At 38.8% G+C, this 18,380-nt stretch overlaps 1 protein-coding gene across 4 annotated transcripts in view; it reads right to left on the reverse strand.

The window, feature by feature from the left end:
* Positions 1–18,380, reverse strand: part of CASC1 (cancer susceptibility candidate 1) — a 101,874-nt gene that overhangs the window by 72,336 nt on the left and 11,158 nt on the right. For 3 of the 4 annotated variants that reach the window (XM_011994789.1, XM_011994790.1, XM_011994788.1), the window contains one exon: positions 697–781. The exons of the other annotated variant lie outside the window; for it this stretch is intronic. In XM_011994789.1, the coding sequence (XP_011850179.1) occupies positions 697–781 (85 nt within the window). The remainder of the gene's footprint in view (positions 1–696; positions 782–18,380) is intronic. 4 annotated transcript variants of the gene reach the window in all.

An 18,380-nucleotide genomic window follows, 5' to 3' on the forward strand; every position in this document is an offset into this window, starting at 1 on the left:
ACTCATTCTGATCACCTCCTCCACCCTAACTCATTCTGATCACCTCCTCCACCCTAACTCATTCCGGTTTCCTGCTACCTGCTCTGTCCTGACTCCCGCCAAAGCGCTTACCCGTCATTCTCTTTAAATTAGCCAATCGGAATTAGTTTAGCCTGTGCGGTCTAACCCTAGCCAATAGGGGAACAACACAGCAGCAGGGGCCACATGCGCCAGGGATAAGAACCCCTTCCCCTCCCTTGTCCAAATGTGTGCCCACCATTGCTCCATTGGTGAGAGCGTACCCTTCTATAGAAGTACCTTGCTTTGCTAAGAATTAAAAAGAAAATTTTATATTTGAGTGCTATTTCTTCTACAGCACCGAAACTTTATTTAAACAATTTTCTTTTTTTAAAGTTAAGTATGTCCCAAGTATCGCATGGGGCAAATTATCCCAAATTATCCATTTGATTATCTGAAAGTTAAATTTAACTGGGCTACTGTATTTTATCTCTGGCAACCCTATTTCAATATATATCTGAAAGAGACTGGCATGTACTAACATCTTTCTGGATACTTTCTAAATGATAGGTATCTATTATAAAACAGATTAAAATTTAAAATTAAAGAACTTTGAAAAAATATTGACTGTACTACAGAAGGCCAACCTATCGTGACTGTTACCTGTATACGTATATAGTATCACTATTTATTTTGTACCTTCCTCTTTCAGTCGTCTCTCTTCCTCCTCTTGTAGCAGCTTCAATCGTTCAGCTTTGGTGACTTTTTTTTTCTTACTGCCAGACTTAACAAAGTCCACATCATAAAAAACAGCTATTAACATGCAAGTTACTTGAAAAACACATCTTTTCAAATACTAATTATGAAAAACATTTTTGCTTTCATAAAACCAGCCTTTCATGCATTCATTCAACAAATAAGACTGCCTATTAGTGAAAGCTTTGATTCAGTGCATTGAAGGACAAAGTCTGGGAACAAGAAAAATAAGAATATAAATTATTCAAAGGGTGACAGTGACAAGTACGTGTAATTTAAATAATTCTCATTCCCAGTTTCCATATCTTTAAAATGGTGCTAAAGAAAACCTCCTCTTGTTGTAGAGAATAAAGTAAAACATATGTAAAAGCAGTTTGAAAACTGTACGCTTATAAAATTGAAAAGTATTCTTATGACTAACAGGTATACACAGAGTTATTTTGCAAGTTTGGAGGAAGGAGAGACTATTTTCAACAGTGAGGAGCGTGTAAAATGTTTATAGAGTAGGTGGTATTTAAATCTGTGCTCAAAGGATTTTTACCAGTCAGAGAACATATTCCAAGAAGAGGGAAATGCAGGTACAAGATAGGGGATCGAAAGAGCAATGAATGGGCCAACAAGTTCAGTGGGCCCTAGAAAGACTCCAAGAAGAGGTGAAGAAAATGAGAATGTGAAAGAAGGCTAGAGCCTATGCTAAAGAGTTTGGACATTATTCTAGGAGAAACAGAAAACTCCTAAAAGTTTTTGAGAAGGGCTGTGGCTATAAAGAATACAATTTTGAAAATTAACCTGGTATTGGAGAAAAAAACATAAAGAGGATACCATTTTGGCAACAATTAACAAAATCCAATAAACTGAAGTCGTGGCAGTGTTTATAGAATAGATGTCATTTAAATTTGTGGCCAAAGGATTTTAACATTCAAGGGAAGATATCCCAAAAAGAGGGAAACAAAGGTGCAAGATAGGGAGCTGAATGGGCACTGGATGGGCCAACAAGGTCGGTGGGCCCTGGAAATGTAGAGAAGATCCAATAAATATTTTACAAGCTAACTTACTTAGTAATGATTAAAACTGGAGGCAAGGAGAGGAAAGAGTCAGGAGAGAGACTCATAGAGGGAGAATGGCATCCAGAACAGGTGAATTTGAATGAAGAATTGTTAAAAATAATTTACATATAATTAGTAGAAAATGCTGGTAGAGCATTCAGGCAATTCTTGCAGGCACTAGAACTGTAGAATTGAGGTTTAGCAAAGAGGTCATTGCTACAGAAGCAGCTATGAAAGCAATTTCTGTGATAACGATCTCTCCTCCATTTTCACAGGGGAAAGCTAAAAAGAAGAGCACCATCTAAATTTGAGAAGAATCCATAGAAAGAGTGGTTAATTGTTGGGATGTATAGACTCTTGGATCTTCTCTTTTTGGTTCACCTTCTCTAAGATGATCATAGACTCCATTAGCTCCACTGGGATCTCTAATCTATTGCCCCTACCACTTTTTCACTGTTCATCTACCTCCTCCACACCTTCATTTCTTCCTTTCCCAGGTTAGATTTCACAGTTCATCGCCCTTATCACTAACTTATATACCTCCACTTCCTCTGTTCTCCTCTTCCTCTAAAAAGCTCAGTTGGCTAAATCATAGTTCTAGTGAAACTCAACTTTACATTTGTTCTGTGCTAGCAATACGAGCAGCAGAACCTTATCAGAGAAAAACACACATGGGCTCAAATTTATCACCATAATTTTAAAATAGACTCCAGATTGTGAATTTTAGCTCCAGATCGACTACAAGAACAAACCAGCAATCCCAAGAGGACCCACAGACACCCTGAAGGAAGCGAACTGCTCCTGTAGGACCTGGGAGACACCCGAAATACTGTGAGCGCCCGAACTGTGCGAGTGGGCAAGGGAGACCCTCCTCTCACAAACACACACTCCCACTGGAGAAGCTGAGGGTCTATTTGCAGGAGAAGTTTCCCAGTTTACCTGGAGCTGAGTCAAGTTGGAACACCGAGCGACATACAGGAGCAGAAGCAGCAGCAGAAAGGCCCTGGGAGCTCGCTGGGTCCCCAAGCAGCCCATTCCTGCCTGGCACCACAGGGATCCATTGGGAGGGTGGCCTGAGGAGCAGACGGTAAAACTCCATAGGGAGAAGGAATTCTCTAGCTGAACTGTGTAACAATTTGAATGGGGCAAAAAGCCTCCTGGCCAGAACTTGGGGAAGGGCATGAATTGGCATGCAGACTTCACAGGCAGTGGGGGAAAGCTAAAGTCCTTTTCTCTCGCAGCTGGGAGGCAGATAGCCTCGGGCAAGTTTTTAAGTCCATCTCACCCTTCGCCTGGAAACAGACTCGGGGTTGTTCAGATGGCACAGTGGGAGTGAGACTGGTCCTTCAGTTTGCAGGGGAGCAGGGTGAGGCCTGTGACTGCCAGCTTTCCCCTACTTCCCTGACAACCTGCATGACTCAGCAGAGGCAGCCATAATCCTCCTAGGTACACAACTCCAGTGACCGGGGAATCTCACCCCATCTTCCACAGCAGCAACAGCAAGACCCGCGTAAGGAGAGTCTGAGCTCAGACACACCTAGCCCTGCTCCCACCTGATAGCCCTTTCCTATTCACCCTGGTAGTGGAAGACAAAGGGCATATAATCTTGGGAGTTCTAGGGCCCCACCCACCGCTGGTCCCTCTCCATACTACCACAGACGAGGCTCTCTGGAAAGCACCACCTCCTGGCAGGAGGCCAACCAGAACAAAAACAGAGCATTAAACCACCAAACCTAAGGACCCTCACGGAGTCCACTGCACCCTCCGCCACCTCCACTGGAACAGGTGTTGGTATCCATGGCTGAGAGACCCATAGACGGTTCAAATCACAGGACTCTGTGCAAACAACCCCCAGTACCAGCCTGGATCTGGGTAGAGTCGCTGGGTGGCTAGATCCAGAAGACAGACAATAATCACTGCAGTTCAGTTCACAGGCAGCCACGTCCATAGGAAAAGGGGGATATTACTACATGGAACAAAAGAGTTTGAACAATAGCCTTCAGCCCTAGACTTTCCCTCTGACAGAGCCTATCCAAATGAAAAGGAACCAGAAAACCAACCCTGGTAATATGACAAAACAAGGCTCTTCAACACCTGGAAAAAATCACACTAGTTCACCAGCAATGGATCCAAACCAAAAAGAAATCCCTGATTCACCTGACAGAGAATTTAGGAGGTTAGTTATTAAGCTAATCAGGGAGGCACCAGAGAAAAGGCAAAGCCCAATGCAAGGAAATCCAAACAATGATACAAGAAGTGAAGGGAGAAATATTTATGGAAATAGCTTAAAGAAAAAACAATAAAAAATTAAGGAAACTTTGGACACACTTTCAGAAATACGAAATGCTCAGGAACGTCTCAGCAATAGAATTGAACAAGTAGAAGAGAGAAATTCAGAGCATGAAGACAAGGTCTTCCAATTAACCCAATCCAAAAAAGACAAAGAAAAAAGAATAAGACAATATAAACAAAGACTCCAAGAAGTCTGGGATTATGTTAAATGACCAAACCTAAGAATAATTGGTGTACTTGAGGAAGAAGAGGATTCTAAAAGGCTAGAAAATATATTTGGGGTAATAATCAAGGAAAACTTCCCCGGCCTTGCTAGAGACCTAGACATCCAAATATAAGAAACACAAAGAAGACCTGGGATATTCATTGCAAAAATCTCTGCCTAGGCACATTGTCATCAGGTTATCCAAAGTTAGGATGAAAAAGAATCTTAAGAGCTGTGAGACAGAAGCACCAGGTAACCTATAAAGGAAAACCCCATCAGATTAACAGCAGATTTCTCAGCAGAAACCCTACAAGCTAGAAGAGACTGGGGACCTATCTTCCGCTTCCTCAAACAAAACAATTGTCAGCCAAGAATTTTGTCTCCCACGAAACTAAGCATCATATACGAAGGAAAGATACAGTCATTTTTAGACAGACAAATGCTGAGACATTTCACCATTACCAAACTACCACTATAACAACTGCTAAATCTTGAAGCAAATCCTGGAAACACATCAGAACAGAACCTCTTTAAAGCATAAATCACGTAAGACCTATAAAACAAAAATGCAAGTTTAAAAGCAAAAACAAAAAACAAAACCAAAGTATACAGGCAACAAAGAGCATGATGAAAGCAACGGTACCTCACATTTCAATACTAACATTGAATATAAATGGCCTAAATGCTCCACTTAAAAGACACAGAGGCCAGAAGCAATCGCTCATGCCTATAATCCCACCACTTTGGAAGGCTGAGGCAGGGGGATCACCTGAGGTGAGGAGTCCGAGACCAGCCTGGACAACATGGTGAAACTCTATACTAAAAATACAAATACCAGCTGGGTGTAGTGGCATGCACCTGTGATCCCAGCTACTTGGGAGGGTGAGGCAGGAGAACCACTTGAAGCCCAGAGGTGGAGGGTACTGAGATCACACCACTGTACGCCCACTGCCTGGGCGACAGAGAAAGATTCTGTCTCAAAAAAAAAAAAAAGATACAGAACCATATAATGGATAAGAACTCCCCAACCAACTATCTGCTGCCTTTAGGAGACTCACCTAACACATTAGGACTCACATAAACTTAAAGGGATGGAAAAGCATTTCATGCAAATGGTCACCAAAAGCGAGCAGGGGTAGCTATTCTTACATCAGACAAAATAAACTTTAAAGCAACAGTGGTTAAAAGAGACAAAGAAGGACACTGTATAATGGTTAAAGACCTTGTCCAGGCCAGGTCCAGTGGCTCACGCCTATAATCCCAACATTTTGGGAGGCCGGGTTGGGGGGGCGTGGATCACCTGAGGTCAGGAGTTCAAGACCAGCCTGACCAACATGGTGAAACTCTGTCTCTAATAAAAATACAACAATTATCCAGGCGTGGTGGTGGGTGCCTGTTATCCCAGCTTCTCAGGAGGTTGAGACAGGAGAATCACTTGAACCTAGGAGGTAGAGGTTGCAGTGAGCCGAGATCGCGCCACTGCACTCCAGTTTGCACAACAGAGCAAGACTCCATCTCAGAAAAAAAAAAAAAAAAAAGCCTTGTCCAACAGGAAAATATCACAATCCTAAACACATATGCACCTAACACTGGAGCTCCCAAATTTATAAAAACAATTACTAATAGACCTAAGAAGACAGACAGTAACACAATAATAATGGAGGACTTCAATACTCCATTGACAGCACTAGACAGGTCATCAAGACAGAAAGTCAACAAAGAAACAATGGATTTAAACTATACCTTGGAAGAAATGGACTTAACAGGTATATACAGGACATTCCATCCAACAACTGCAGAATACACATTCTATTCAACAGCACATGGAACTTTCTCCAAGATAGACCATATGATAGGCCATAAAATGAGCCTCAATACATTTAAGAAAATTCAAATTATATCAAGCACTCTCTTAGACCAAAGTGGAATAAAACTGGAAATCAACTCCAAAAGAAACCTTCAAAACCATGCAAATACATGGAAATTAAATAACCTGCTGAATGAGCATTGGGTCAAAAATGAAATCAAGACGAAAATTGAAAAATTCTTCGAACTGAATGACAATGACACCACCTATCAAAACCTCTGAGATACAGCAAAGGTGGTGCTAAGAGGAAAGTTCATAGCCCTAAATGCCTACATCAAAAAATCTGAAAGAGCACAAACAGGCAATCTAAGGTCACACCTCAAGGAACTAGAGAAACAAGAGCAAACCAAACCCAAACCCAGCAGAAGGAAGGAAATGACCAAGATCAGAGCAGAACTAAATGAAATTGAATCAAAAAAATGCAAAAGATAAATGAAACAGAAAGCCGATTCTTTGAAAAGATAAATAAAATTGATAGATCACTAATAAGATTAACCAAGAAAAGGAGACAGAAAATCCAAATAATCTCACTAAAAAATGAAATGGGAGATATTACAACTGACACCACTGAAATGCAAGACATTCAAGGCTACTATAAACACCTTTATGCACATAAACTAGAAAACCTAGAAGAGATGGATAAACTCCTGGAAAAATACATCCCTCCTAGCTTAAATCAGCAAGAATTAGATACTCTGAACAGACCAATAACAAGCAGTGAGATTGAAATGGTAATTTAAAAATTACCAACAAAAAAAAGTCCAGGACCAGACAGATTCACAGCAGAATTCTACAAGACATTCAAAGAAGAATTGGTACCAATTCTATTGACACCATTCCACAAGATAAAGAAAGAAGGAACCCTCCCTAATTCATTCTATGAAGCCAGCATCACCCTAATACCAAAATCAGGACAGGACATAACCAAAAAAGAAAACTACAGACCGATATCCTTGACGAACATAGATGCTAAAATCCTTAACAAAATACTAGCTAACTGAATTCAACAATACATCAAAAAGATAATTCACTATGATCAACTGGGTTTCATACCATGGATGCAGGGATGGTTTAACATATGCAAATGTGAAACAACACATAAACAGAATTAAAAACAAAAATCACATGATCATCTCAATAGACGCAGAAAAAGAATCTGACAAAATCCAGCATCCTTTTATGATTAAAACTCTCAGCAAAATCAGCATAAAAGGGACATACCTTAATGTAATAAGAGCCATCCATGACAAACCCACAGCCAACATAATACTGAATAGAGAAACCTGAAAGCATTCCCTCTGAGAACTAGAACAAGATAAGGATGCCCACTCTCACCACTCCTCTTCAACATAGTACTGGAAGTGCTAGCCAGAGCAATCAGACAAAAGAAGGAAATAAAGGGCATCCAAATTGGTAAAGAGGAAGTCAAACTGTCACTGTTTGCTGGCAATATGATAGTTTACCTTGAAAACCCTAGAAAGCTCCTAGAACTGATAAAAGAACTTAGCAGTTTCTGGACACAAGATTAATGTACACAAATCAGTAGTTCTTCTACACACCAAAAGCAACCAAGCGGAGAATCAAATCAAGAACTCAAGTCCTTTTACAATAGCTGCAAAAATAAAATAAAATACTTAGGAATATACTTAACCAAGGAGGTGACAGACCTCTATAAGGAAAACTATAAAACACTGCTGAAAGAAATCACAGAAGACACAAACAAATGGAAACACATCTCATGCTCATGGATGGGTAGAATCAATATTGCGAAAATAACCATACTGCCAAAAGCAATCTACAAATTCAACACAATCCCCATCAGAATACCACCATCATTCTTCACAGAATTAGAAAAAACAATTCTAAAATTCATACAGAACCAAAAGAGTCCACATAGCCAAAGCAAGACTAAGCCAAAAGAACAAATCTGGAGGCATTACACTACCTGATTTCAAACTATACTATAAGACCACAGTCACCAAAACAGTGTGGTACTGGTATAAAAATAGGCTCATAGACCAATGGAACAGAATGGAGAACTCAGAAATAAACCCAAATACGTACAGCTGACTGATCTTCGACAAAGCAAACAAAACATAAAGTGGGGGAAAGGACACCCTTTTCAACAAATGGTGCTGGGATAATTAGCTAGTCACGTGTAGGAGAATGAAACTGGATCCTCATCTCTCACCTTATACAAAAATCAACTCAAGATGGATTAAGGACTTAGAACTAAGAACCGAAACTATAAAAATTCTCGAAGTTAACATTGGAAAAACCATTCTAGTCATTAGCTTAGGCAAGGATTTCATGACCAAGAACACAAAAGAAATGCAATAAAAACAAAGATAAATAGCTGGGACCTAATTAAAGAACTTCTGCATGGCAAAAGAAACAGTCAGCAGAGTAAAGAGACAACCCACAATGTGGGAGAAAATCTTCACAATGTATACATCTGACAAAGGACTAATATCCAGAATCTGCAATGAACTCAAGCACATCAGTAAGAAAAAAACAAACAATCCCATCAAAAAGTGGGCTAAGGACATGAATACACAATTCTTAAAAGAAGATATACAAATGGTCAACAAACATATGAAAAAATGCTCAGTGTCACTAATGATCAGGGAAATGCAAATCAAAACCACAATGTGATACCCCCTTACTCCTGCAAGAATGGCCATAATCAAAAAATAAAAAAAAAAAACAGTAAATATTGGCATGGATATGGGGAAGAGGGAACATTTCCACAAGGCTGGTGGGAATGCAAACTAGAACAGCCACTATGGAAAACAGTGTAGATTCCTTAAAGAAATACAAGTAGAACTATCATTTGATCCAGCAATCCCTCTACTGGCTATCTAACCAGAGGAAAAGAAGGTATTATTCAAAAAAGACACTGGCACACACATGTTTACAGCAGCACAATTTGCAACTGCAAAATCGTGGAACCAACGCAAATGCCCATCAATCAACGAGTAGATAAAGATAAGAAACTGTGATATATATATGTGTGTGTATATATATATCGTATCATACATATATAAATATATATATGATGGAATACTATGCAGCCATAAAAAGGAATGAATTAACACATTTGCAGTGACCTAGATGAGACTAGAGACTATTATTCTAAGTGATGTAACTCAGGAATGGAAAACCAAACATTGTATGTTCTCACTGATAAGTAAGAGCTAAGCTATGAGGACACAAACGCATAAGAATGACACAATGAACTTTGGGGACTTGGGAGGAAGAGTGGAAGGAGGGCAAGGGATAGAAGACTACAAATATGGTGCAGTGTATACTGCTCGGGTGATGGGTGAACCAAAATCTCACAAATCACCACTAAAGAACTTACTCATGTAACCAAATACCACCTGTACCTCAATAAGTTATGGAAAAATAAAATTTAAAAAATAAATTTAAAAAAATAGACTCTAAGCACTGTCCAGAATTCCCACAACTATTTCATTCTCACTTCAAACCTCCAAAATCCTCTCTTCCACTACTCTCAGCTGTTGACTTTACCTCTTATGTCACTGAAAAAATAGAACTTTTCAGAGGAGAAAAATCTTTACACACCAAATCTTTGAGCCTATCTATATTTTCGTCTGCCTTCCTTCCCATCGCAGTGGATGAACTATATGTTTCACTTTTAAACTTTTCGTTTTTTGAGACAGACTCTAGCTCCGTCGTGCCAGGCTGGCACAATCTTGGCTCACTGAAACCTCCGCCTCCCAGGTTCAAGGGATTCTCCTGCCTCAGCCTCCCAAGTAGCTGGAATTACAGGTGCCTGCCACCACTCCAGGCTAACTTTTTGTATTTTTAGTAGAGATGGGGTTTCACCATGTTGGCCAGGCTGGTCTCAAACTCCTGACCTCAAGTGATCCACCCACCTTGGCCTCCCAAAGTACTGGGATTACAGGCGTGAGCCACTGCACCCGGCCCTACACATTTTTAAGGTGTCACTGAAAACTTTTTATCATGAGTTTAAATAGCTGTGAATATTGTCCTTTCAAGTATATGATCCTTAAAATAAAACTTTTACAGTACTCTGTGAAGTATATCCATCACTGCTTAAGATATATCCAATGGAAGGCCGGGTGTGGTGGCTCATGCCTGTAATCCCAGCACTTTGGGAGGCTGAGGCGGGCAGATCACGAGGTCAGGAGTTTGAGACCAGCCTGGCCAACATGGTGAAACCGCATCTCTACTAAAAATATAAAAAATTAGCCAGGCATAGTGGCAGGAACCTATAATCCCAGCTACTCGGGAGGCTGAGGAAGGAGAATGGCTTGAACCTGGGAGGCGGACATTGCAGTGAGCCAAGATCATACCACAGAACTCCAGCCTGGACGACAGAGGGAGACTTCACCTCAAAAAAAGATATATCCAATGGAATCTACATATCATAGAGATTTAATGACCAATTTAAAATATAAACAAGCTTTTTTAAAAGAAAAATGTTAATCTGTTTCTATTTCAGTTCGTATTTCCATGCCACTTCCCTCACGGAATCTTATCCTAATTAATATACTTGAAAAACTTTTGTTGCTCCTTTTATATTTGTTATAAAAATATGAATAAAAATTTAAATTAAAAAATTTATTTCCCTTGTCTCTAAGTATTAAAAATTCTGCTCTAGATTGAGTTAATCTTATTTTCACTATACAACTGAATAAAGTAACATATTATAAATTTTGATAACTAAATGTTAAACATAAAAACTAACATTTTCCTGGATGTACATCTCTTGATGAAATGTTGGGCTTTTTCTTTTTTCTGGTTAGCTCATAATCCATGGATAAATGCTAGCTATTGCTGAATGAAACAGAAATTCAGATTAATTCTATTTTTATTTTTAATTTTTATAAATACATGAGAGAGAAATCTGGTTTATATTAAAAAGTCAATCAAAATAGGTTATAGTAACATCATGCAATTCTTTGAATTCCTTCACCTCCCATGCCAAAAATTATATACTGATTTACAATAAAAATTACCCCTACAGATAATCTCTGACTTTGTGATCATTTCCTTATTTTTGTTTATAGTTTTCTTATGTATATATCTCAAAAATACAGATTTTTGAACCTTACGTAAATTTAATGATACTTTATGTATATTATTGTGATTTGCTTTTTTTAAATTGTGGCAAAGTATACATAACATAAAATATACCGTTTCAACCATTTTCTTTTCTTTTCTTTTCTTTTTTTTGAGACAGAGTCTCACTCTGTCACCAAGGTTGGAATGCAATGGCGCGATCTCGGCTCACTACAACCTCCGCCTCCCAGGTTCAAGCAACTCTCCTGCCTCAGCCTCCCGAGTAGCTGGGATTACAGGTGCCCACCACCCCGCCTGGCTAATTTTTGTATTTTTAGTAGAGATGGGGTTTCTCCATGTTGGCAAGGCTGGTCTTGAACTCCTGACCTCAAGTGATTCACCTGCCTTGGCCTCCCAAAGTTCTGGGATTACAGGCGTGACCCACCTTGCCCAGCCATTTTAACCATTTTCAAGTGTGCAATTCAGTGGTTTTAAGCACATGCACACTGATGTATAATCATCACCACAACCCACCTCCAGAACATTTTCAGCATCCCAAACTGAAACCTTGTATACCATTAAACGATATTAAACATTAAACAATAGCTTCCCATTGCCCCCAGCCCTGTCACTCACCATTCTACTTTGTCTATATGAGTTTGACTACTCTAGATATCTAAGTGGAAAAATACGGTATTTGCCCTTATTTGTGATTTACTTCTTTAGATATACATTATGGTTTGTAAAATTCATTCATGTTGATAGATATTGCTATGGCTGTATATTTTCACTGCTGAATAGTAATCCATTGATTTTATCCTTTTTTCTATTGCTAGACATTGGATTGTTTCTAGTTTCTTACTATCATTAATGCTGCTATAAACCTTTGAATATATCTACCCTGCTGTCCGTCTGCAAGGGGTTTTCTATTGTATGTACCTAGAAATAAAACTGATGGGTACGCACATTTTCAACTTTACTAAAGATGAACTGTCCAGAGTAGTTATTCCAATTTACACTCCCAACGTCATTGTTTCCAATGTACACTCCCACAATTATTATCCCAGTCAGTGTTTGTTAATTTCAGCTCTTTTGTGATAGATAAAAACACTTTTATCTAAAAGGTGTTAAAAAATATAGACATTTTTATCAGACTAAGAAAGTGCCCTGTAACCTATCAAATGGTAAATTGCATTAAATGAATTTCTAACTCAATCTAATTGTATCTATTTAATTTCTCATATTAAATCAACTCTGCCTTCCTGGGATAAACTGAATTGTGTCATGATTTATTATCATCTTCCAGATTGAGCCTGGTAACATTTTTGTTTAGGACTTTTGTATTTGTGTCATGAATGCACTTCCATTTTTCTTTCTCATAATATCTTCAGGTTATCCAGGTAACTCAAAATGACTTAACGAGTGTTCCCCCTTTTGTCATGTTCTAGAAGAATCTGTATTAAGTATGAAATTATTTCTTTACCTCTGAATGAAAAACTAGCAAAGACTTATGGACCTAGAATTTTCTTCCTGGGAATATTTATAACCACTGATTTAATTTCTTAAATGACTATAGGACTATTCAGGTTTTCTACTTCTTCATGAAGACAGTTTAATTTTTTTCTGGCTATCTGTCTAATTCATCTAAGTTTTCTAATATATTGGCATATAAAGTTGCTCAAATAATGTCATTTATTGTTAAAGTCATGTCACCCTTTTTATTCCTAATATTTATTGTTTATGCCTTTTGTTCTTCTTGACATATCAGATAATTGTCAATTTTATCAGTTTTCAAAGAAATCTATTGTGGCTTGTTCATTTATTCGATAAATATAGAGAGGCTAACATGTGCCTCTTTTTTGAGACATGTAAGTAAACAAAAATCCTCATACTTACAATTCAAATGTAAAGAGGAAGGCAAAAACAATATACTTAAAATTTAAAAGAAATCAGAAAGTATTTTAAGGAGTGATAAGTGATATGGAAGAAAGTAGGGGGACCCCAGATGGCTGGTGTAGCTGTGAAAGGGATGAAATCACAATTTTAAATACAGTGGTTTGGACTGGCCTCATGGGGAAGGCAGCATTTGGGTGAAGGCTTGAAGGATATGAGGTTACTGACCCACTCTATTCTGTATTTTCTATTAATGTCCATTTTTTTTTTTTTTTTTTGAGACGGAGTCTCGCTCTGTCGCCCAGGCTGGAGTGCAGTGGCACGATCTGCGCTCACTGCAAGCTCCGCCTCCCAGGTTCACACCATTCTCCTGCCTCAGCCTCCCGAGAACCTGGGACTACAGGCGCCCGCCACCACGCCCGGCTAATTTTTTTGTATTTTTAGTAGAGACAGGGTTTCACTGTGTTCGCCAAGATGGTCTCGATCTCCTGACCTCGTGATTCACCCGCCTCAGCCTCCCAAAGTGCTGGGATTACAGGCGTGAGCCACCACATCCGGCCTAATGTCCATATTTGTTCATATTATTTCCTTCTCCTTCCTTCTACATTTGTTCTTATTATTTCATTCCTTCTCCTTTGGGTTTTATTCTTTTTCTGACTTCTCCAGAAGGATACCTAAGATCATCAATTTTTAGCCTTTTTTCTTCTTCTAATAGAAATATTTAGGTCTACATATTTCCCTGTAAGTATTACTTCAGATACATTCCACAAATTTTTAAGTATTTTCCTTAACAATAAGTTTAAAATATTTTCTAATTTCTATTATATTACTTCTTGACCCACTTTAGAATGTTTTAAAAATTCCAAGCATAATGTACCTTCCTGTTTACTACTGAATTATTTTTAGCTTCAATATAATATTCATTCTGATACATTCTCTGAATTGTTTTCATGCACTGAACTTTGAGAATAGTTTTGTATCATAGTATACTAGCAATTTTGGGGGGAAACGTATGTGTGTTTAGAATCCTCTACTTGTTTGGTGTGGTGTTCTAAATATGCTTAATTCATTAGATTTGCTTATCATGCTGTTCCAATCTTCCAAATCCTTACTGATTTTTTAAACACTATTCTCTTAATTATTGAAAGAGAAAATCTTCCACTATGATTGTAGATATGTCTATTTGTGGATGTGTCTATTTCTCCTTGTAGTTCTCTGAATTTGTGCATTGTATATTTCAAGGCTTTGTAATTAGGTATATACAAATTTAAAATTAGATTTTCTTGGCTAATCAAGTCTTTATCATCATGCAAGGATGCTTCAACATATGCAAATCAATAAATGTAATTTACCACATAAGCAGAATTAAAAACAAAAACTGTATGATCATCTCAATAGACACAGAAAAACCTTTTGATAAAATCCAATATCCCTTCATGATAAAAAAAAATAAAACCTCAAAAAACCAGGTATCGAATGAACATATCTCAAACTAGTAAGAACCATTTATGTATGACAAACCCACAGCCTACATCGTACTGAATAGGCAAAAGCTGAAAGCATTCCCCCAAAGAACTGGAACATGAAAAAGGTATCCACTTTCATTACTCCTATTCAGTAGTACTGGAAATCCTAGCCAGACCAATCAGTCAAGAGAAAGCAATAAAAGGCATCCAAATAGGAGAAGAGAAAGTCAGATTATCTTTGTTCACCGACAACACGATCCTATGCCTAGAAAACCCTAAAGATTCCTCCAAAAGCCTCTTGGACCTAATAAACGATTCAGTAAAGTTTCAGGATACAACATGCAAAAACAAGTAGCATTTCTACACACCAACAACGTTCAAGTTGGGAACCAAATCAAGAACTCAATCCCATTTACAATAATAGCCACACACACAAAAATAAAGTAGAAATATATTTAACCAAGGAGGTGAAATATCTCTACAAAGAGAACTACAAAACACTGCTGAAAGAAATCACAGATAGTACAAACAAATGGAAAAACAATCCATGCTCACGGATTAGAAGAATCAGTTTCACTAAAATGATCATACTGCCCAAAGCAATCTACAGATTCAATGTAATTCGTATCAAATTACCAACGTTATTTTTCACAGAACTAGAAAAAACAATTCTAAAATGTATATGAAACCAAAAAAGAGCCCACATAGCCAAAGCAATCCTAAGCAAAAAGAAGAAAGCTAGAGCCATCACATTACCAAACTTCAAACTATACTACAGACTGTAGCAACCAAAATAACATGGTACTGGTACAAAAATAGATCAACGGAACACAATAGAGAACCGAGAAATAAAGTCACACACTTATAACTAACTGATCTTCGACAAAGTTAGCAAAAATAAATCAACAATGGGGAAAGGACACTGTGTTCAATAAATGATGCTGGGAAAACTGGCTAGCCATTTGCAGAAGAATGAAACTGGACCCCTAACTCTTACCATATATAAAAATTAACTCAAGATGGATTAAAAACTTAAATATAAGACCTCAAACTATATATATTTTTTTCACTCTTATCACCCAGGCTGGAGTGTAGTGGTGCAATCTTGGCTCACTGCAACCTCTACCTCCCGGGTTCAAGAGATTCTCCTGCTTCAGCCTCCTGAGTAGCTGGGATTACAGGCACTTGCCACCACACCCGGCTAATTTTTTGTATTTTTAGTAGAGACGGGGTTTTGCCATGTTGGGCAGGCTGATCTCGAACTCCTGACCTCAGGTGATCCGCCCACCTTGGCCTCCCAAAGTACTGGGACTATAGGCATGAGCCACCGCGCCTGGCCTATAATTTTTTTTAAGAGATAGGGTCTCACTTTGTCATTCAGGAAAGAATGGGAGTACAATGGTGTAATCACAGCTTACTGTAATCTCAAACTCCTGGGCTCACACGATTCTCCCACCTCAGCCTCAGGAGTAGCTAGAATTACAGACGCATGCCACTGCATCTGGCTAATTTTTCATTTTCATTTTTTGTAGAGGTGGGGGTCTCGCTATGTTTCCCAGGTTGGTCTTGAACTCCCGGCCTCAAGCACTCCTTCTGCTTTAGCCTCCCAAAGTGTTGGGATTACAGGTGTGAGCTATTGCATCCAGCCAAGACCTCAAACTATAAAAGCCCTAAAAGAAAACCAGGAAAAACTCTTCTGGACATTGGCCTAGGCAAATAATTTGTAACTAAGACTTTAAAAGCAATTGCAACAAAAACAAAAATTGATGAATGGAACTTAATTAAACTAAAGAGCTTCTGCATAGCAAAAGAAACAACACAGTCAACAGACAGCCTACAAAATAGGAGAAAATATTTTCAAACTATGCATCTGACAAAGGACAAATACCCAGAATCGATAAGGAACTTAAATCAATAAGAAAATAAAAAGCCCCATTAAAAAGTGTGCAAAGGACACGAATAGATACTTCTCAAAAGAGGCAACACACACGAACAAATGCTCAAGATCACTAATCAGAGAAATATCAATTAACACCACAGTGAGGTATCATCTCACACTAGTCAGAATGTCTACTATTAAAAAATTTTTTAAAAAGACAGACGTTGGTGAGGATGCAGAAAAAAGGGAACTATTGGTGGGAATGTAAATTAGTTCTACCTCTATTGAAAACAGTATGAAGATTTATTAAAGATTTTAAAATAAACCTACCATTCAACCCAGCAATCTCACTACTGGGTATCTGCTGAAAAGAAAAGAATTTTTTTTTTTTTTTTTTCCCAAAAAGACACCTGTAGGTTGGGCGCGGTGGCTCACGCCTGTAATCCCAGCACTTTGGGAGGCCAAGGCGGTCAGATCACCTGAGGTCCGGAGGTCGAGATCAGCCTGACCAACATGGAGAAACCCCATCTCTACTAGAAATACAACATTAGCCGGGCATGGTGGTGCATGCCTGTAATCCCAGCTACTTGGGAGGCTGAGGCAGGAGAATCACTTGAAACCAGGAGGCAGAGGTTGCAGTGAGCCAAGATCGCGCCATTCCACTCCAGCCTGGGCAACAAGAGCGAAACTCCATCTCAAAAAAAAAAAAAAAAAAGACACCTGTACTCATATTTTATTGTAGTACTAGTCACAATAACAAATCATGGAATCAACCTAATCAACAGTGGATTGGATAAAGAAAATGTAGAGTGTGGTAGCACACACCTATAGTCCCAGCTACTCAGGAGGCTGAGGTGGGAGGATCGCTTGAGCCTGGGAGGTTGAGGCTGCAGTGAACTGTCATCGTGCCATAGCACTGCAGCCAGAGTGACAGAGTGAGATTGTCTACACACACACACACACACAAAAGCCAGACGTGGTGGCTCTCATGCCTGTAACCCCAGTGCTTTGGGAGGCCCTGGTAAGAGGATCACCTGAGCCCCAAAGTCTAAGACCAGCCTGGGCAACACAGAATGACCTCATTTCTAAAAAATAAAAAATTTTAAATTAGCTAGACATGGTGGCACATGTCTGTGGTCCCAGCTACCCGAGAGGCTGAGGTGGGAGAATCGCTTGAGCTCAGGAAGTCAAGCCCGCTGTAAGCCGAGATCATGCCACTGCACTTCAGCCCGGGAAACAAAGTGAAAAGAAGAAAGGAAAGAAAGGAAGGGACGAAGGGAACGAGAGAAGAAGAGAAAGAGAGAAAAGAAAGGAAGGAAAGAAAGAAAGGAAGGAAAGGAAGGAAAGAAGGAAAATGAGGTACATATACATCATAGCATACTATACAGCCATAAAAAGAAAGAAATTATGTCCTTTGCAGCAATATGACTACAGTCGGAGGCCATTACCCTAAGTGAATTAAAGCAGAAACAGAAAATCAAATACTGCATGTTCTCACTTCTAAGTACAATGAGTACACATGGTCATAAGGGTAGAAACAATAGACACTGGGGACTCTAAAAGAGGGGAGGGAGCAGGGGGCAAGGGTTGAAAAACTACGTACTGGGACTAAGTTCACTATTTGAGCAATGGTTTCACCAGAAGCCCAAATCCCAGCATCATCCAATATACTCATGTAACAACCTGCACGTTGGTATACTGGGTAATACTGGGATTTGGGCTTCTGGTGAAACCAATGCTCAAAACAAAACAAACAAAAATCTTGATCACCACAAAATGTCCCTCTTTATTTCTAGAAGTGCTTTTTGTCTTAAAGTCTATTATGTCTAATATTAATACAGCTATATCAACTTTTGTTTTTCTAGTAATTTACATAGTATGACTTTTTCCATCATTTCACTTCCAACTTTTCTGTATTTAAATTTTT

Source organism: Mandrillus leucophaeus, unplaced genomic scaffold (assembly GCF_000951045.1).
Source record: "Mandrillus leucophaeus isolate KB7577 unplaced genomic scaffold, Mleu.le_1.0 Scaffold461, whole genome shotgun sequence".
Taxonomy (NCBI): Eukaryota; Metazoa; Chordata; class Mammalia; order Primates; family Cercopithecidae; genus Mandrillus; species Mandrillus leucophaeus.